The 22,087-nt window shown below is 40.1% G+C and overlaps 1 protein-coding gene and 1 long non-coding RNA gene across 2 annotated transcripts; both read right to left on the minus strand.

Moving 5' to 3' along the window:
• Positions 1-11,867: 11,867 nt before the first annotated feature.
• Positions 11,868-12,967, minus strand: LOC129743907 (uncharacterized). Its single transcript, XR_008736727.1, has 4 exons — positions 12,805-12,967; positions 12,467-12,649; positions 12,238-12,396; positions 11,868-12,140 (listed from the first exon to the last, which is right to left on the minus strand). It is a non-coding gene; the product is annotated as an uncharacterized LOC129743907 (long non-coding RNA).
• Positions 12,968-17,189: 4,222 nt separating this feature from the next.
• On the minus strand, positions 17,190-20,734 carry LOC129743902 (zinc finger protein 32-like). The gene is made up of 3 exons (XM_055736143.1): positions 19,125-20,734; positions 18,829-19,054; positions 17,190-18,556 (listed from the first exon to the last, which is right to left on the minus strand). Exons 1-3 carry the CDS (start codon positions 19,133-19,135, stop codon positions 17,672-17,674), a joined length of 1,122 nt encoding a protein of 373 aa, XP_055592118.1. The 5' UTR covers positions 19,136-20,734; the 3' UTR covers positions 17,190-17,671.
• Between the last annotated feature and the right edge of the window lie 1,353 nt (positions 20,735-22,087).

A 22,087-nucleotide genomic window follows, 5' to 3' on the forward strand; every position in this document is an offset into this window, starting at 1 on the left:
AAGATGCGCGCCTATTGCCTATTTTTTATACATCGGATTATCCCGATTCGAATACGTGTGGGAGAGCTATGATAAATGTTAAAGTTAGGCCATTTGTCGTTTGACTATATTCGAATATGTATTCATTTTTCTTTAAACATCAACATACGAGCACGCAATAACCAAAAACTTTCCGGTCGTTCTTACACCCACCATCCGCACCGTCGACTTCATGGCTATTTTAGCCGGACTTTTAAATTTTCTGATCGTCTTTTTTCATTTAACTTTAGAAAACTTCAGATTCTGCTGGTTGGATAGCTCTATTTTTCGAAGCAAAAGCTATGTTCTAAGACTTTAGTACACATCCGCTAAGCAAATGTTTATTCATACCAAACTAAGCAAATGCTTTGGGCTTTTGCTTTGCTTGATTTCGAGCTAAGTAAAAGCTGCCGAAGCAATTGCTAAACCTTATTCATACCACTAAATATTCCGTTACATTAAAAACTCAATTTGAGTAAAGGATCTATAAACATTCTTAAACCAGAACTGCCATTACATGGATATACACCCTTTACTCCGAAACAATTTTTCGCTACTACTCCGCCAACAAACTCAAAATAATCAATTTAACTCTTTATTCAACATAAAAAACATAGTTACAAATGAATGCGAGCTTGTAACTTAAGCTAAAAATAAGAAAATAGCAAAAGGTGTATAAACAGGTTAGACAAAATGTTACGTGAAGTAGGTTCTATCTACGATAGCGCGTTATTTTTTCATGAAAATTGATATTCCTCTATTCCAACATATAGAGGATGCTTCTAAAAATCGTTTGTCTTTCATAAAAATAAAAAATTTCAAGTTATTTTTAATTAGCGATTTAAAATAGGTTGTATTTTTTCAAACGCGTTTTTCTCAATACGCCATCATAGATATAGAGGCCCTTATTCTGCGCCGCGCGTGACGTGATGATTGTCACCTCACTTCGGAGTCACCGTGAGATTTGTCACCTTATTCCCGAAGTCGATGTGGGTAAAGTGACAGAGGTTCATTCAAGGTGAGTGACCGAATGAACACATCTGTCAAAATGGTCGAATTTGTTCAGTGCTGTTTTGGTTTTGTTACACTTCGGATTTTTAAAAATTAATTTAAAAATTATTAGTTTGAATTTCGGTCAGAGAAGGGCGGCAATAGGATTTTATAGTGCCAGCAAGCTGCTCAGGACAACAAAACGGTCAAGTTTTACGTCCTAGGATACAATTTCGGCAATCACAACTGAGCCTAACAAGCTCCAAATTGGATGGAACAAGCACCGCTGGTCCCGAGTTGTATGAAAAAACAACGAAGGCAGAAGTCATCGGCAATATCCTGCCAACCGATGACCAGGAGGATTTAAATTCAGAACCTTTTTACCAAATTCAGCAGCTTTTTTGGGTGAGTAATATGCGGAAGCGACAGAGGAAGAACAAATAATCAAAATATCATTTTAGACTAACGCTGCTGGTAGGAACCTATCATCTAAATTCCAGTTCCTGAAAATTGAAAATTTGAAAAAGCTGCTGGAGAAAAAACAGATTTGGGCATCGAGCCGTGGATTGAGGTTTCCAGGTCAGGGACTTTTGTGCTAGCCAAAAGGACAGGAGTTTTTTGGAATTTGAAGGACGATTCCCGATAATTATACGGATATGCTAAAGGTGATAAGATGCGGCAATCTCTTTTAGTCATGGAGGAAAGAAGAGTCGTTTTCAGAGCAAATTACATTTTTAAAATAATTATCTATGGGTATCTTCAATGTTAAAAATAATATTCAAATATATTCGAAATCATGTTAATTCCAATACCAAACTCTAATAAAATAAGAAGTTTTATTTTTTAAATTTTAATCTGTTAAGCATCTAGTCTTAGCATTCAAGATTATTGCCCACACATTTAATACTAAATATGGAAATAGTTCGGTTTGGTCCGGTTGGGCGGATTTCATTGAAAAAAGCCAGATTTTTGCACGAATCTATTTCAATAATTATTCACCTTTATAATTTTGGTTAAAAAGTGGAAAAAAAATTAAAAGTATTTTGATTTTCTAAGTTTTTGTCATTTCATCGTTTTAACGTTTCGCAAATCAAATTTCAATTTAAACTGAATTTTGGATTTCATTAGATCATACTTTCCATTCAGTATTTTAATTCAAATTACATATTTTAGATAGCAATGAAAAATATTCAATATATATTTGAATAAATTATTTTGCTAATAAATTTGTTTTATTTTGTTTCCAAAACCAACATTCATCAGTATAATTAACTATTTAGAGCCTAACATTCTGATTTAAATAAATTTTCGATTCAATTCCTATCTCGTCACCACCTCAAAAGGTACCGACAATTCTCACCTAAAATCGTCACCTGAATGCGACGATTCTCACCCACGGTGACTATAAGAATAGGGTAAGAACTCACAAAGTTCATCCGAAGTGACGTTCCTCACCTAAACCGACTGCTGGAATAGAGTGACTTGGGTGACTCTACTATCGTCACGTCACTCGAGGCGCAGAATAAGGGCCAGATTCTTTTTGTGTGTTGGTAAATATTTGACACTTTATTCAAAATAAAAACATAGTTGCAAATGAACGCGAGCTTAAAACTTAAGCTAGAAATGAGAAAATAGCAAAGGGTGTATAAACAAGGGAGATAAAATATTGCGTGAGCTAGGTTCTATCTACGATAGCGCGTTGTTTTTTCATGAAAATTGATATTCCTCTATTCCAACATATAGAGAATCATTCGTCTTGCAACACTCGTTGAGAACACTTGTGGTTTCGCGCATCTCGAGCATTAGTGTCTAGTAGTGTGTGAGAAAAAAGTGTCCGTTGTCCGTCCGTTTATTCCGGGAGTGGATACCGTCCGGACGGTTAACCTTTTTATCCGGAGTTGTGTGCCGGGTTGTAAAAGTGGACATTTTCCTGCCATTCGCCAGGGCAGAGTTGACATTCATAACCCTTCGGAAAAGTGGGGTTATTGGTGGATTGCAGTTTTCCCATTTTCACCAAACTGACCGACACCGCCAAGAGAGGTTGATTACCACCAGGGGCATCGCAATTGTTTGGCAAATTACCCTGGATATCATCATTTGATTGTGCCCAGTACCAATTGGAGCAGCCATCTTCAACCAACAACAGAAGACCACGTGGTTGGGTTCATCGACATTGAAGGAGCCATAAATATAAAAGAGTGCTTAATTAGCTGGTAATTCTTTTTTCATTTTTTCTCTTTTTCTTGTATCTATCATTTTCTCTTTATTATTTCGTTCATATTTTGCTCCGCTCATATTTTTCCACGGTAGACATTCGTGTCTCCGCGAAAAAATATGAGCGAAGGCGGGGGGTTGGATCCACCAGCTGTAGATGATGAGAGGATCATCTACGAAGATGAGGAGCATCTGGAGGATTCAGCAGTAGCTGGTCCTTCAAATGCTAGTGCTCATGCCCCTCTAGTAGTTAGTTCTCCCTCACCACCTACAGCTGTGGAAAAAACATCCCGACTCCGGACCTATCCGGAAAACTCAACCTTTTCTGGGCCCTGGGTGGTTTTTATCCGGCCCAAAGCTAACGGTAAAGGTTTGAATGTGGTGCAGATCACCAAAGATCTGGCGAGGTGGCCCTCCGTTACCAGTGTTTCGAAGGTAAGGCCAAATAAATTGCGCGTCGTTGTGGCAGACCGGAAGGCCGCAAACGCGATTCTTGTTAGCAATTTTTTTAATTTGGAGTATCAGCTCTATATTCCGTCTCGAGACGTAGAAATCGAGGGTGTAATCACCGAATCGAGTCTGGAGGCTGAATACGTTAAGGCTCACGGCGTTGGCAAGTTTAAGAGCCTCGATTCTACTTCGGTCGGAATCGTGGATTGTTGCCAACTCAAGACTGCCATCGTCGTTGATGGCGTTAAAAAGTATACGCCTTCAGCCTCGATTCGAGTTACCTTCGCGGGAACAGCCCTCCCTCACTACGTCTTGATTGACGGAATTTTAAGGCTTCCAGTACGCCTTTATGTGCCTCGCCCAATGGAGTGCAAAAATTGCATAAAGTTGGGACACACTGCATCTCATTGCTGCAATAAGCAGCGATGCTCTCGTTGCGGGGAGAATCATGGGGAAGGAGCATGCTCGGCAATAGAGCAAAAATGTGTCTATTGCGGGGGCTCACCCCATGAAATCTCCTCGTGCGAGGCATTTAAAGGTAGCTGGGATAAGCAGAGGCGCTCTTTAAAAGAGCGTTCTAAACGTTCTTATGCCGCTATATTAAAGAGCGCCTCTCCACCGACCCAATCTCAACCTAGCAATATTTTCTCATTGCTGCCAGTTGATAATGAGGACACCGGGGACACAGACACGGCTGATGAGGTTCATCCAGTCCTCTCTGCAGGAGGCTCTCGGAAGCGTGCAAAGGTGCCTTCCCCCAAAATACCTCCAAAAATTCCTACGATTATCTCCTCAATAAGAGTTGAGAAAAATTCATCGTTTTCGGAAAATGAAAAACAAGTTCCTCCAGGCTTTCGCGGGAAAATTCCACAACAGAATAAACCATCGACTGTGGGAGAATCGCAAACCTCATCTGCTAACCTAATGCCAGAATCTATTACTCAATCTGGGATTTTTAAGTTGTCCGACATCTTGAACGGAATTTTCTCGTGTTTTAACGTACCAGAACCCATCAAAGGAATTGTTATTGCAATGCTTCCTATAATAAAGACATTTTTAACGCAGTTGATGCGAACTTGGCCCCTCCTTTCAGTGTTTGTCTCTCTCGATGGCTAATTTACGCCGAGAGGTCGGAGATATCACTGTTCTACAGTGGAATTGTCGTAGTCTTATTCCAAAATTGGATTCACTGAATTATTTACTTCATAGAACTAGTTGCGATATTTTTGCGTTGTCCGAAACTTGGCTTTCTTTTCAATCTACCATCTCTTTCCACGATTTTAATATCATCCGTCTGGATCGTGACGATTCTTATGGAGGGGTGCTTTTGGGGATCAACAAGTGCCACTCTTTTTATAGAATTCACCTTCCTTTATCGGGCGGAATTGAGGCCGTTGCTTGTCATACAACCATAAGAGGTAAGGACTTATGTGTTGTCAGTTTGTACTGGCCTCAGAGAGTTGCAGTGGATCGAAGTCACTTAGAAGACCTGTGCTCAGTGCTTCCTGAGCCAAGGTTGATCCTAGGTGACTTCAATTCACATGGAACTGTCTGGGGAGAACAAATTGACGATAGTCGTTCTACTCTTATCTATGACATTTGCGACAGTTTCAATTTAACAGTTTTGAACACGGGTGAAAAAACACGGGTACCTAAACCTCCTGCAAGACAAAGTGCAATTGACCTCTCGCTCTGCTCAAATTCACTATCATTTGATTGCCAGTGGAAGGTGGTCCATGATCCTAATGGTAGTGATCACTTGCCTATCGAAATCACAATCACCAATGGGGTCAACTCTTCAAACACAATAAATATGACATATGACATTACAAGACACATCGACTGGAAAAAGTACTCGGACGAAATATTAACAGCCATCGACTCTATGCATGTTTTACCTCCTTTGGAAGAGTACCACTTTCTCTCTTGTTTGATACACGATAGTGCAGTTTGCGCTCAAACAAAACCCATCCCAGAATCATCTGTGCGTCGAAGGCCTCCTAATCCATGGTGGGACCCCCAGTGTTCCAAGCTTTATAAGGACAAATCAGCAGCATTTAAAGAATTTCGAAAACATGGAACTCTTGTCCATTTTGAAGCATACGTTTCCCTTGAAAATCAGTTCAAAAAATTAATCAAGGGGAAGAAAAAGGCGTATTGGAGGAATTTTGTGGGTGGTTTATCGCGAGAAACATCCTTAAGCACCTTATGGAAAGTGGCACGAAGCATGCGTAATCGATCATCAACGAATGAAAGTGAGGAATATTCACAAAGATGGATTTTTAACTTCGCACGGAAAGTCTGTCCAGATTCTACACCTGTGCAAAAAATAATCCGGAATGTGCCTCCAGATAGGTGTGGTCTGGATTCCAGCTTTTCGATGGTAGAATTCTCACTTGCCCTCCTCTCTTGCAACAATTCTGCTCCGGGAATTGATAAAATTAAATTTAACTTGTTGAAAAACCTTCCGGACGCCGCTAAATTTCGCTTGTTAAATTTATTCAATCAATTCTTGGAGAATAACATTGTTCCCCAAGAGTGGAGACAAGTGAAAGTAATAGCTATCCAAAAGCCCGGGAAACCTGCGTCCGATCCGAATTCGTACCGCCCGATAGCGATGTTGTCTTGTATCCGCAAATTGATGGAGAAAATGATTTTGTTCCGATTGGATAAGTGGGTGGAAACAAATGGTCTCCTTTCAGATACTCAATTTGGGTTTCGAAGGGGCAAAGGAACAAACGATTGTCTTGCTTTGCTGTCTTCAGAGATACAAATGGCGTACGCAAAACGTGAGCAAATGGCTTCAGTGTTTCTAGACATAAAGGGAGCTTTTGATGCAGTCTCAATAGAGGTGTTGTCTGACAAGTTGCACTCCCGGGGTCTGCCTCCACTATTGAACAACATCTTATACAGCTTGCTATGTGAGAAACATTTGAACTTTGCTCACGGAGCTATTGCAGTTAAAAGAACCTCTTACATGGGCCTCCCGCAGGGTTCATGTTTGAGTCCACTTTTGTACAACTTTTACGTAAGTGACATCGACAGCTGTCTCTCTGAAGGCTGCACTCTAAGACAACTTGCAGATGACGGCGTGGTGTCTGTCACAGGATCTACTGAGTCTCATCTGCACAGACCTTTACAAGATACTTTAGACAGATTGTCTTCCTGGGCTTTGGGGCTTGGGATTGAGTTTTCTCCAGAGAAAACGGAGATGGTTGTTTTCACTAAGAAACGTAGACCTGCTCAACCTAGGCTTCAACTCCTAGGCAGGACGATCACTCAATCGAGGTGTTTTAAGTATCTTGGGGTTTGGTTTGATTCCAAATGTACCTGGAGAGCCCACATTGAGTATCTGAAAGGAAAATGCCAACAAAGAATCAATTTTCTCCGTTCAATCACTGGCACCTGGTGGGGAGCCCATCCAGAAGATCTTATAAAATTGTACCGAACGACCATTCTTTCAGTTATGGAATATGGTAGCTTCTGTTTTCAGTCAGCTGCCAAATCTCACATAATCAAACTCGAGCGTATCCAATACCGTTGTCTCCGCATCGCTTTGGGCTGTATGCCCTCAACGCATAATATGAGTCTTGAAGTTTTGGCAGGAATACTCCCCCTGAAAGATCGATTCAATTTACTTTCACTCCGGTTCCTCATCAGGTGTGAGGTCATGAACCCATTGGTGATTGTGAATTTCGAAAGGTTACTTGAGCAAAATCTTCAAACTAGATTTATGTCTATATACCATGTCTTCATGTCAATGCAGGTAAATCCTTCTTCGTATTCTCCAACTCGTGTTTGTAGCCCAGACTACGACCATTCTTCTGTCCAGTTTGATTTGTCTATGCAGCAGGAAATCCGTGGAATCCCGGACACGCACCGTTCACTTTTGATTCCAAGAATTTTCGAAGCTAAATATAGACACGTCGATGCTGATAAAATGTACTTTACCGATGGATCACTTATAGAGGAAACAACAGGATTCGGAGTGTTCAACGAAATCTTCAGCGCCTCATACAGTCTTCAGTCACCATGTTCTGTGTACATCGCAGAGTTAGCTGCTATTCATTGCGCTCTGGATAGTATCGCATCACGACCAGTTGAACACTACTATATTATAACTGATAGCCTCAGCTCTGTTGAAGCGATCCGATCTATAAGACCTGGAAAGTTCACGCCGTACTTCCTCGAAAAGATACGAGATATATTGACGACATTATCAAGACGTTGCTCTTTCATCACCTTTGTCTGGGTCCCCTCACATTGCTCAATAGTAGGCAATGAGAGGGCAGATTCCCTTGCAAAGGTGGGTGCGATGGAAGGCAACATTTACCAGCGTGAAATCGTATTCAACGAATTCTACTTCTTGGCTCGGAGAAACTCTCTTGTCAACTGGCAGCGCAGATGGTACGAGGATGAGTTGGGTCGGTGGCTCCACTCGATTATCCCAAAGGTAAGCCTTAAACCCTGGTTTGATAGATTGAATCTGAGTCGGGATTTTATTCGTTTATTTTCCCGTCTCATGTCCAATCATTATTCCTTGAATGCGGTACTCTATCGTATAAATATTGCTGGCAGCAATTTATGCGATTGCGGCCTAGGATACCAAGACATCGAGCATATTGTTTGGTCGTGTGAGGACCACCTTGTCGCCAGAGCGAATTTCATAGATTCCCTTCGGGCCCGAGGAAAACTACCTGACGTTCCAGTGAGGGATGTGTTAGCTGTGATGGATTTGGACTACATGTTCGAAATATATCTTTTCCTCAAAGCTATTGATCTTCAGCTGTAATTCTTTTTATTTTCATATTTCCCTTTCTATCCTTCTTTCTCTTCTAAACAAGTGTTAAGCTAAGCATACCAATTGTAAAAATGCAAAACGAGTTTGGCTCCTTAAAGCCTAGAGGTATGAGCCGTTTCAAATAAAGAATTTACAAAAAAAAAAAAACATATAGAGAATGCTCCTAAAAATCGTTAAGCTATCATAAAAATCAAAAATTTCAAATAATTTTTAATTAGCGATTTAAAATAGGTTGTATTTTTGTCAAACGCGTTTTTCTCGATTCGCCATATACGAAGATAGATCCTTTTCACGTGTTTGTACACCCAAGTAACCAATAAGCCGTAAAAAATGGCCCTTGTTCGGCTCTATATTTGATTATAGAAAATGCCTCACAAAGCCAAGCAGCATTCAATTCCTCCTAAGGGCTGCCCAAAAGCCGGTTTTGGCCTGTAAATCGGCCAATATACAGCCAATGGGAAAATGTCAAAAAATTTCTTCAGTGGGTACAACCCACCGGGGGAAAGAAAAAATAAAAAATAAAACTGCACAGTAAACGAAAATTACCGAGTTCGGTAATTATTTTACCGAAATCCTAACATGTGGAGTTCGTTAAACTGTTCGGTAATTTTTTCATGGCCGAGGAGTGACAGCTGTCAAATATTACGGACCATTTTCGGTAAAAAATAACCAAAACTCGGCAGATGATCTGTCACAATATTGACAGTTGTTAACATGACAGCTCGTTATATTACCGAAAACCGGTATTGTTGAACCGAAATGTCTTTAATTATTACCGAAAGGTCGGTCATTTTTAACCAAAAAACTATAAAGCTCGGTTATATGAACCGAGCAACCGGTACAGTTCACCGAAACACCTGTAATTATTACCGAAATACCTAAAACTCTAACCGAAATCCCTAAAATTTTTACCGAAATCCCTAAAATTTTTACCGAAATACCGTAATTATAATCGAAATATGGATCATTTTTACCGAAAAAACTGTAAACTATCGGTAATATTTACCGAAAAATCTGTACAGTTTACCGGAAAATCTGTAATTACTACCGAATTACCGGTAAATTTTACCAGACAACTTCAAAAAGTTCGGCAATATTTACCGAAAATCCGGTGATTTTTACCGATATGTCTGTAATTACTACCGAAAATTCGGTAATATTTACCGAAAAATCGGTATTTTTTACCGAAAAATGGGTATTTTTTTATTTTTACCGAAATAACGAACTTTGATGTGAAATAACACGAGTCGATTCGAGAAAGTGCTCCATGCTAAAATAACGTCGTTTTGACTGAGCCTCTAATGCTCATCAGAATGGATATGTTTCGCTTGTAGTGTCGTCTGAAAATACCAGTAATATTAACCGAAAACTGCCAAATTTAGGAGTTTTAACCGAACACCGTAAAATATTCGATAATTTGAGTTTATGATGCACAGATTATTACGCGAGATGACTCGAGTCTCGAATCATTTCGCGTTATATGCCGTGCATCAAAACTGAAATTACCGAATGTTTTACGATGTTCGGTAAACATTTACGTTTCACAGTTTTCAGTAAATATTATTGGCATTTTCAGACGACACTACAAGCGAAACATATCCATTCTGATGAGCATTAGAGGCTCAGTTAAAACGACGTTTTTTTTTGCATGGAGCACTTTCTGGAATCGACTCGTGTTATCTCACATCGAAGTTCGTGCTGTGCGAAATAAACCACATCGGTAATTCAGGATTTCGACCTTCCCATCGGGATCCATGCCTTATTGAGAATTGTGAAAATCAATGAATTAAAATTGACTGTAGCTAAAAAATAATAAATAGGAATTACAGCGCCATATAAGATTATAATACGACGTTTGATACACTTTGGTACTTTATGTTGCATTGGTGATTTGTTGTACGTTACTTTAAACGAGTCGATCTGTACAAATGAACGATTCCGGGCGAGTTGACATTAAGAATCACACTATAAACGATGTGTTTAAAACTCTTGTACGATTTGAATTAAACTGACGATCGTTTGGCGGTTTAAGTCACCCTTTACGTGAGGTGCCTTGCAGTTTTATACGATGTTCAGAGATTTAAACATCGAATGACAACTTAAGTCACACTAGCGAACGCCGAGCGTAATCACCCTTTCATTTTGAATATCCTGGATTTTGTCTTTCCCGCCGGGTATTTAATTGAGAATGATGCCACCATGGTTAATAAAAAATGGTTGTGGCTCGTGGATATCAAGTGTTGGAAATAACGGCCTAAAATGAATAATACTGCGAGTTTATGTGAAATAACTAATTTCATGGTTATGATGGTGGAATGATATATTTAAAAATATGTATCATTCATTGTCTTAAAGAATAAATTGAATTTGATCAATCTGAAACATAGATCTGAAATCTTAAATCAGAATCTGAAATGGAAACTGAAATCTTAAACTGAAACTTAAATCTTAAAATGAATCTAAAAGTGAGCTTGAAATCTGAATCAAAACTGAAGCCTCAGTCTGAAACTATATCTAAAATCCGAATCTCAATTTTTTTTTCTAAACGTGAATCACAAATTTGAAATAGAATCCAATAACTGAATCTGAAACTGGAATCACAATCTTAATTTATACTGAAATCCATAACAAAATGTGAATCTTAAATCTGAATTGGAAACTGAAATCTGAACCCTAATTCTTAATCTGATTTTGAATCTTAACATAAATATAAAATCTGAATATGAATCGGAAACTGAAATCTCAATCTGAAACTAGATTTAAAATCTGAATCTAAAATCCCAATCTTTTTTTGAATCTCAAATTTCAAACTGAATCTGATACTGGAATCTCAATCTTAATTGAATCTGCAATCCATATCAAAATATGAATCTGAATTGGAAACTGAAATCTTAATTTGAAACCAAATTAAGAATCTGATACTGAAATCTGAATAGTAAACTAAACATGAATATTGAATTTGAAATCTGAATCGAAAACTGAAACTTCAATCTAAAACTAGAGCTGAAATCCGAATCTTAACCTAAATGTGAATCTCAAATTCAAAACTGAATTGAAACCTGTATCTGAAGTGGTATCTCAAACTTAATTTGGAACTTAAATCTGATCAAAATGTGAATCTATAATCTGAATTGGATACTAAATTTTGAACCCCGAATGTTTACCTGATTCTGAATCGTAATCTTTACATATGTATATGAATTGGAAATTGAAAATTGAAACTAGATTTGAAATCTGAATCTCAAGTTCTAATCTGAATCTAAATCTCAAATTTGAAACTGAATCTGAAACTGGAATCTCAATCTTAATTTGAATCTGAAAACCGAATCAATTGTGAATCTGAATTGGAAACTGAAATGTTAATCGGAAACGTGAATCTGAAAATGAACCCTCAATCTAAATCTTATATCTGAAACTGCATCTAGATCTGGTAGTGAAATCTGATATTGAATATAAAACCTGAACCTGATATTCGGATCTAATCCTTAATCTGAATAAGGAAGGCTTCTGCGCCTTCATTTAAACTGAATTGCGTCGGCTGCTGGGGGTGATGGCTGTTTTTATATCTTCTGCCTCCCAACGGATGTTTTGTTGCCAGATTCATAAACACAGCTATCCTTGCCTCCGCTAAAGGTCATCTGCAGACCACATCTCGAAGATCAAGTTGCTAGAAAAAAAAACAGAAAATAATATGTTATTTTAGTTTATTTAACACTGCTAAGATATTGCCAGGTTGAATTATAAAAGGATTGTCTTGCACTTACCTTGGTATTTTTTTTTTTTGAACCATACCAGGTGCCGGATGAATCTTCTGTCACACTACAAAATTTACCAAAGATCGGACAATGCAGGTGATTGTTGATGGGCATCGGTGGGTAGGTATCGTATACACCATATCGGCAGCAAGCAGAAACGGAAATTGCCTAGGTAGCATTCTGGCCTGATTACATCTACAACAAAGAAACAGTTTGTTTTTCACTCTATTTTACTTACTTGTAACACTTGTTCCCCCGGATAAGACAAAATGGTCCATCTTGCAGCTCAATCACTTTCAAATCGTTTGGGTAATTAGGCACAGAAAAAAATTACCAAAAGTGAGAATGACCACTGTGAATATTGCTGCTGTTGAGGCTGGTGGCGGTAAGTACTCGAATGATGAAGATCTGCCTTGGAAGCCTGGAAGAGAAGAAATGCAATTGGGTCAAGCAAAATTTACTTTGAGTGGTGCGATGGGCATTCAGCTGTGCAATTTTGCAAAAGCTGAAATATAACTCTTGCTGCAAGCGCTGATTTCGGTAATGATGATATTTATCGAATCATGTGAGACTTACCTGCAATTTCAACACCGGCTTAAAAAATCTCAACAACAAGAAAAGGAAACCATCCAACAATCAGCTACTAAGCGCGCTAGAGAATCCGTACCTCTAACACGCTTGGAGAATAAACCTTCTAGCAGAGGTAATTCGGTGGCACACCAACCCCCAACATCATCTACAAACACGCGATACCGAAACTTTACTGCTCGATTGAAAGCACCCCCTGCGCATATGCAAAAATTAAAAACGTTTCAAATTGATTTTGCGCAAGCGGGACGCCACTAATACATCGCGGTTATCAAAAAGAGACGGTTGCGCTCAAAGCTGCAAAAAATGTGAGCTCGAAATATGACGTTTGTGTTGACAGCAACACTAATTTACAGTTTTCGGTGTTTTTTCACCGAAAATTTACGGCAAAGCGATTTGTTTACATAAAAATCAACGAGCCTCGTTAAAGAAAGGATCGATCTACCGAACTCGGTAAAAACAAGACGTCAGATCGATCAATTACCGAAAATTTTCGAATTACAGAACAGGTTCTGTAAAAAAAATTACCGAACTCGGTAGTTTTCGTTTACTGTGTGGTTTATGTTTCATCTTTTTTTGACTCTACACTACGTCCTTAAATTCTATCTCTCTCATCCTCCCTTTTTTATCCCTCGTAATCAACGTAGTTTAGGAACTGGAATCGAACCTTTAAACTTTTGCGGCTAAGTATTCAATCGCCACTTTGCTCAATAGCCTATCATAGCAATGCATGGGTCTGAGAAAATTTGTCGTATTTAAATGGATGAATTCAAGTCCATTTCTTATCAGGGATTTCGTCAACATAAACTTTTGCATTAAGTTAAATTTCTAGATATGAATAAATGCAAAACTCTCTGATTAAAACAGGGCTTTGTGGGATTGTGGGTTTTGTTTTTCATTTTATTTTTACAATACCTGAGAAAATTTATAATTCGTACATCATTCAGCCTATTCAATTCCAGAATGGATAACAAAAACACTATTCTGGGCTTTTTTCACTTTGCACGTATCACTAAAATGTTTTACAAATGCAGCTCATACAGCAAACTGGCGATTTCGTTCCTGTGAGACCTTTTAGTTGGAGTTGTGCTGCAGAGGAAGCGATGATTTTCAGCCGCTGCCGTGTTATGGGCCCCGATTGCCGGGTGTTTTTCAGCGTATGATCCAGAGCGAAGAGGATGAACCTGTAGGAAGGATAAAATTTAAGAAAAAAAAAAGCTGTTCTAATTAGAATGTTGCTGATAAAGAAGCCAGGAAACTTACATTTTCTTTCCAAATCTGAATAAATTACCAAAGTAAACATAAATGCAGATCTTCTTCTTCCAGAGCCCAGTCATTTTTTTCTGTCTGATAAATGACATTAGTCAGGCTTTGACGTAAATGTCACCCAACTTGTACCCACAGGGCTTGAAAGCCTTAAAACGCTGCATTATATGCCAATTTAGGGCCTATTCTGCGGCTTTAATCTCATAGAGTCTATTGGCATTTGAAAATATTGTACACGGCTTAAAGGCACTGCAATGCTGTTATTAGTCCCAAATGCGGCTTATAACAGTGCTAAATGGTTTGTTGGGCAGATATAATGATGCAAAATCGCCAGAGAGATCGTATCGATTTCTCTGGCGATTTGAGTTACCTCTCTGCCGATTCAAGTTTACCGGGCGATATAATGATGCAAAATCGCCAGAGAGATCGTATCGATTTCTCTGGCGATTTGAGTTACCTCTCTGCCGATTCAAGTTTACCGGGTAGGAACAAAATGGGAACTCACTACTCGATCTGCTCGAAAAAACGATGCTATCCAAGGAATAAAAAGAAAATGAAGACTAGCAAATAATGATCCATGTTGATAAGATGAATGGAAGTTAAAACACTTGCCCTCACTTCCATCGTACAAAAAGAGCGTTGCGCAGTGGAAATATCACAATTACCCGTTTATAAGTTGATATTTCCACTTGTTGATCACCATACGCAAGTCAGGTTAGAACAGATAGTATTGTGGAAGGTAGAGAATTGTAATAAATCTTTTAGGATAGTCTATTTAGGATACTGGATAGGTGGGGTAGATAGAACTCCCCAATGCTCTAGTGGATGTGTATTTGCGGTTTATGAATAACGTAGGCTTATTCTTAAAGGCTATTAATTTGTGCTAGATTTATTATTAGTTTGAGCTAGCTTTCTTTTTAGATATATTGATAGGTGATATAAACTAAAATCTTTTTTATCTCTTCTCTTTTTGTTCTCTGTTTTTCTTTTCATGTGAGGCGGCACAAAGCCGCCGAGGCTCCCAAATCTGAGGTGGCTGCCGACCCGCCGTCGGAAACGGCGGCCTTCTTATTACATTGGTCTAGGTCTACTGGGGCCTCCTAGGTTTACGTGAAAGCTAGGGGTGATCCCTTAGCCACGTCCGCCGCGCGATAGCGCGAAGGACAATATTTAATAAAAGTTCGAACGCCCAGCGAGGAGGCTGGTGTTGATTTTTGTAAAACCGCAATAAGTAAGGCGTTTAGCTAAGCTTGAACCGACTCCTCACGCTGCGCGTTCGAATTCTCATGAAATATTGTCCTTTGCGCTATCGCGCGGCGGACGGGGCTAAGGGATCACCCCTAGCTTTCAAGTTAACCTAGGAGGCTCCAGTAGACCTACACCAATGTAATAAGGCCACCGCTTGCGACGGCGGGTCGGTTTATGCCAAATGGCTTCTATGTTTTTATGCCAAATGTTATACTACCGATCCAGACAATGGCTTTGCATGATGCGGTTGCCAGCCCGAGGAGTTGACTAACCATCAACAGCTGAAGATAGTGTCCTGTAACTTATACCGTATTCGTTTTCACCACCCGAAAGTGTTGCACCTTCCACGATGAAAACGAGCATGAATCGAGTTTCGCACCCACCTTTGTTGGTGTACGTGAAATCGGGAGTGTCAACAGAAAACATCAAGCTGTCAAAAATCCATTACAGCTGGTATTTGTTTTCGTTTGACTTCGAAAATTGAAATGAAATTTACTTTAGTTGATCATTATCTTTTAAATAATATGAAAATTTTAGCATGAATTTATATACTGTGTTGAATTGTGAAGATTTCAGATTTATTTTGCTTGGTAGATTCGCCTCTGGCTCTGATGATAACTGCAATACCAGCTGATTCTGGGTGGTCTATGTTTGCTGCTGCTAGACTGCAGTTATCCCAGCTTGAAGGTTCCGGTATTTTGAACGTTTATTCCTCGCAAATACCTCGAGTACCTATTTCCGTTTTCAGATGACAAAAGAAAAATTCTTGGAAGTCAAATTGGCGAACTCAGATCGCGGAAATCGGGGGAGAAAATTTAGCTAACAGACCGAAACGAAATTCAAGCTCCCAATGCGGGTGTAGTCTCGAACTACCGTTTTTGAAGGGCAACGGGTGGGAATCCGGGACTTGGCGCAACCGAGCATCGTCACCCCACAGACAGCTCGAAGCAGAGTAGCTTCGATGCAGCTGAACGCTTCTTGCTGTGGAGACCAACTTATAGGACCCTTCCGAACAAGAAAACTTTTCGATTTGGGCGATTCCACCAGATCTTTGGGTTGACCTTTTTGCACTCGGATTTGCTGCTCTTTTTCGGCATCGCCTGGAACTGATTGCAGCAAGCCTTCTGGGCACATTTCTTCTTGGAAGCGTTGTTTGCTTTGGAACGTGCCATCCAGGTGAAATTCTCCGCCTCTGTTGGAAACGGCACTGGTATTGAATCCGGAACAAGTTTCCGTTCTTCGGGATAATAAAGAGAAAAAAAACAGCTCGAACGCAATTTATACGGTATAGAAATAAACCAACCAGCTGATATTTGTTTACATCGGGAAGCATGTGCTGTCAAAATTCATGATAGTATTGGTGAGAGCGCAAGTAACACCGAATATTTTCAGAGTTTTCCACCGTCCACTTTATGGTGCACTGCCAGTGGACTACCCATCCTGAAAACGAGCATGAAAACAGCAAAAAGTGCACTACCGGTAGTGCCCCGGTGCACCACCACACGAAAACGAATTCTCTATTAGTGAGATCTGTCCTTTAAATTTTTATTTTTAACATGCCCAACAACAATATAGTATGTATAAGCTTGGGGACTAAGTAGAGGCCAGTCTCGAACCCGCCCTTGTGCTTCCTCCAACTGGTAATTTGATTCTATTTTGTTTATTTATAGAGGATTTTAACCAGCTTGGTCATTCTTCCTCTTAGGTAATTTGATTTGATTTGATATAATGTGAAGTGGATGCAGTGCATGGTGGTACAAGTTTTTCGTCAAGAGCCAGCTAGTTTACGAGAAATTTGCAATTGAAAAAAGATGCAAATCAACTGGAACCTTAGTTAAAAATAGAAAATTAGCAAAAAGTCGCAATAAACATTCTTTATTGTCGGAATCGTATATCTTTTACAGTTATTGGATAGATTACAATACAAGTAAATTTAACATTCTGCATTAAGTACGCAGTATTGTTTTAATAGCCATCGTCCCTACTTACCCCGGTGTACCTCATGTAATAAATATTTCAGAAGAAATGCATGTAGGATTAATCTGAAGAGACTATTGCAAGTAGAGTGGATTGCCAACCATTGTAGATCTCTTAGCCTTTCCTCGACGACCTATCGTTCGCTAAGAACAAATTCGGAAGCCAAGACACACAGCCATAGGCTGGACCTTGTTACCGATCGCGATGGGGGAACCATACATACATACATACCTATAAACACGAAAGACATAAAACAACTAAAAAATTTAAAGTAGCTGTTTGTGTGAAGTTGTACTACTTTTGATATAAATTTTTCATTATTATTGCTACTTGCTAGACTAAACATATTGGTTTCAGAATTATTCTATTCAACCACATCATGTTTTAACTTAAGATGAGTACGTCTAGCTGATTTAGTGACAAAAACTTTTGAGCAGTTTTCAAACCCGCAACTAAACTTTTCCGCGTCCATCTGATCGGTGTGTATGTGCAGCTTGTGTGATTTTAGTTCGCCACTTGTGATGAAACGTTTCTCACAGAATTCGCATGCATGATTTTTCTCTCCCCGATGCATTTTCATATGAATATAGAGGCCATTCCGGGTGCTTAACTTTTTGTCACATATGGTGCACGGTAGCAGTGGACCGCCTACATGGGACGCAATGACGTGTTGTTTCAACTCGAACGATTGTTTGTAGGCTTTGGGACATTGATGACAAGCGTAAGGTCGCTCGTTGGTGTGAGTTCGAATATGACGCCTTAGGTCATCTTTTCTCAGAAAGAATCGATTACAAAAATGACAAGGCGTCCCAGGATTGTTGTCCTTGGAATGAATTTTTTTGTGGCGTGTTAAAGTTTGCATTTGACCGAATGATTTGCCGCAAATCTCACATTTGTGTCGATCTCCATGTTTCGTTCTTTTGACAAAACGCCGTGTCTCCGTAGAAACTGGCTCAACATCCAATTTCGGCGATTGAAGATACTCGGTTCGACGGTCTTCTTCTTCCAGATCCAAAGATTCAGACTCTAGGGGTTCCAATATCTCACTTTGCGAATACTCAATTTTTTCTTCTTCTACGGACACACATATTGAACCATTTTTAAACTCTTCCGAAAAATATTCTGAAAAACATTTTTCTAGAACTGAATCTGTTTTTCGACACATCTCAATAAAATGAAACGCAGTGCGAGCCTTTTCAATACAGTTCAAACAAATGCTACAAGGTAGTTTTTCTTGCTCCTTTCCCACCTAAAACATCAAAGAATGTGCATCAAGATTTTTGATTAGATATTTTGCAGACTTTGAACACTTACGGCGTGTTCGTAAACTGATTTGTTTGGGTGATGCATCGATTTGTTTGTAGATGTCAAATCACTTTCCAATGCTTTTGCATACATTTTGTTTAATTTACGAACGCCAGCATCGATAAAAAAAATCACTTCGATAGAACAAATCAATTTACGAACACGCCGTTATTAAGCAGTAACCTAACAATCGAACCAAATAACATAAGTTTATACCTTGTCGTCAACGAACAAGCAAAGAACGTCTTTAAACGACTGGATCTGGGATGTGATTTCATCATCTTCCATAAATATGTCAGTAATCTGGTACAGTTCAGTGTCCGGATTATCGTCTTCCTGCAGACAAGTTCGGCATACCGATGGAAGTTTCATAAATATCTCATGAGCCTGATCTTCAACGTATTGCTCCTCGGGAGAAATGCATTTGGAAACTTTTCCGGAACTAAAAAGACATTATTTCAAAATAAATTGTAAATATAATACAATATTATTTGTTTCAGAATGTTTGTTACCCAGCAGCCATCCTCTTGGTTTGTTTGTTGTTTTTAGTTTTTCGGAATTACACTCAGCCGAAAAAGGAACGTTACATTTACCTGGATTTTCACGTAGCCACTGGTTGCGTGAATTTTTGCCTGCGGTTTACGTGAGGCACTTACACCCAAAATAATCCGCACGTCGTGGCTACGTGAAAAACTACATAATTTTTATCCAATTGATTTTCACGTAGTTTCGACCTGGGGGAGGAAGACTGAATAAAAAAAGAAAAAAATCTTTCAAACGTCAAATTTCTCTCATCAATCTACCGACCAGTGCGAAGGTTCAAAATCTTACTTTCATAATTAGTGAATTTCAATAAAACTTTTTTGATGCTGAAAAGCACTTGTTTTGCATAAAACAATGATTTAATTAGGTTTTGTTTTGCTCTGGCGAATTTTGCAGATCAGACGTATTGAGTTGCTCAAATTTCGTTGAAGTTTTGAAGCTGATAAATAAAAATTGTTTGATTAATGGTTGTTCTTCATGACTTAGGTATCTGACGCTCGAAGAAGTTGGATCGAAAGTGTTTACGCCAGTGCTGAATGACGAAGACACTCGAGCAACGAAAATCATGGGGAAGACTACGAAAAGAGTGGGCGATCGTTATAAGTCCGGCCTTCTTTAGAAGTACGACTTCGTAGAGTTTCCAGGCAGCTATCCAATGTGTCTGAGAAGACTCCAATGTCTCGGAAGAAGAATGGGAAAAGAACCGACGATGCGGGACAACATAGTGCGTCAGATCGAGGAATACCAGCAGAAAGGCTACTGCCATCGAGCGACTCCGGATGAGCTGCAACAGGCTGACTCCTGACGCACATGGTATCTTCCCCTCGGCGCGGTCACCAATCCCAAGAAACCTGGTAAGGTGCGGTTCATCTGGGACGCTGCAGCCAAAGTCGACGGGGTGTCCTTAAACGCGATGCTGTTGAAAGGGCCCGACCAGTTGCCTGCTGTATTATTTCGGTTCTGCCAGTATCCGGAGACATCCGGGAGATGTACCACCAGATAATGACCCGTGAAGATGACCGAAGCGCTGAACGGTTCCTGTGGCGGTCGGATCCGAACCAGCAGCCAGAGTTTTCGTCATCGACGTGGCAACGTTCGGGTCGACCAGTTCACCAGCGACGGCCCAATACGTTAAGAATGTCAACGCCCGATTGTTCGCCGATAAGTATCCTGTAGCCGTCGAAGAAGCAATCAGTGGTCATTATGTCGATGACTATGTGACCAGTTTCCGGAGTGTGGCTGAGGCCAAAGAAGTTACGTCCGAGGTGAGGGCGATACATCAACACGGTGGTTTCGAACTTCGTTAGTTCTGTTCGAACAGCGACGAGGTCATGCAGTTTCTTGGAGAGGTCAAGGCACATCCGGTGAAGAACATGTGCTCAACTAAGGGTGAAAATTCTGAACGTGTGCTTGGTATTTTGTGGGATACGGAACACGATGAGCTGCAGTAACGAAGATGACGGGAAGACATGGCTAAATTAATCGCTACACAGGAGAAACCAACGAAACGACAGATACTCCGGTGTGTGATGACAATGTTCGATCCACTGGGTCTGATCCACCGTATCTGATTTTTGGCAAGATCATTATCCAGGAAGCCTGGCGCAAGGAGCTCGGCTGGAACAAAACGGTGGACGATGAAACGCACCAGCAGTGGCTGAACTTCCTGCTAGGAAGTTCCGACGGTGTCCGCCAGCCGCCTACCGAAGACGTGTACGACAACAAGTTGCTGGGGAATTCCTGGAACTAACTGCAGAGACAGCTGAATACCTTTTGGAAACGCTGGGCGAACGAGTATTTACCGACACTGAAGAGGCGAATGAAATGGTTTGACGAGGTGAAGCCCGTTGAACCAGGCGAGTTGGTTGTGTTGGTGGAGGATCGTAGGCGGAACGGATGGAAAAGAGGGCGTGTCCTGAAGGTGATTACGAACCCAGACGGCAGGTGTCGCCAGGCGATTGTGCAGACGAGTGATGGCCCACTGATGGGACGTTTCGTTGGCCGCTATCTCGTCTGGCTGTGTTGGAGGTACAAGATCGTGCAACGCGGACCCCAGCCGGATTCCACCGGGGGGAGGATGTTGCCACAAAGGCAATTAAACCGTGAAATGAGGAGAGAGAAGTAAAAGAACAGTTAAGTTGGTAGGAAGAAAAAAAAAGCGCGTGGTTGATAGTACTAGAGTGAACAATTTAGAAAAAAAGTTTGAAAGTTGATAGATAGGCAGTTAACGAAAGTGAAGTTTAAGCGGTTGCGAAAGGAGAATCGAGGTCGAGGTAGTCTCGATATTGCCAAATTAGAAACCGTAAGTCGAAACCTTTTGTAAATCCTTCTTCCATTTTAACACCTAACCTGTGTTTAGTAGGACAGATTCCCTTACGTCCAATCGGACCACATTATTGCTGTGCGGGTTTCGGATAGTTCGCTACAAGGCGATTTCGTACAAATTACGGTAACTGGTTTGTCAGATTTATTCCCTCTTCAGTACTAAATTGTTATTCCAAAATAGGATACGAAACGTTGTACCCGGTTAGTGAGGAAGTCAAGTCAAGAGTTTGCTCGGTTGACTGATTGTAAGTGAGGTTAGGTATAATTGAAACGTTATCTAAAACCTTTATATAATTTTAAATTTGAGGTTGTTTATTTGGAAATATACAGTCGAACACAATTCGCTCCGGCGGTTTTGGCTCTCGCTAACAGGAGTGGAGTTGGATGCGGAGTTTACTTTTTTGTGTTTCTAATGGATTTAATCTGTGGAAGATATCATTCGCCATATTTATTATCTTGTATATCTCCGTACGAAGGCCGCAGCAGAACTACGTCAGAAACGAACCAATGTATCGAATGATGTTGTAAAATTAAAGTTGGCTTTGGAAGAAGAAGTGAAGTTTTCTTCTCCCTGCCAGGCCAGCTCAGTTGAACCCAGCAAAGGAAA

The sequence above is a fragment of the Uranotaenia lowii genome, chromosome 2 (genome assembly GCF_029784155.1).
Source record: "Uranotaenia lowii strain MFRU-FL chromosome 2, ASM2978415v1, whole genome shotgun sequence".
NCBI lineage: Eukaryota > Metazoa > Arthropoda > Insecta > Diptera > Culicidae > Uranotaenia > Uranotaenia lowii.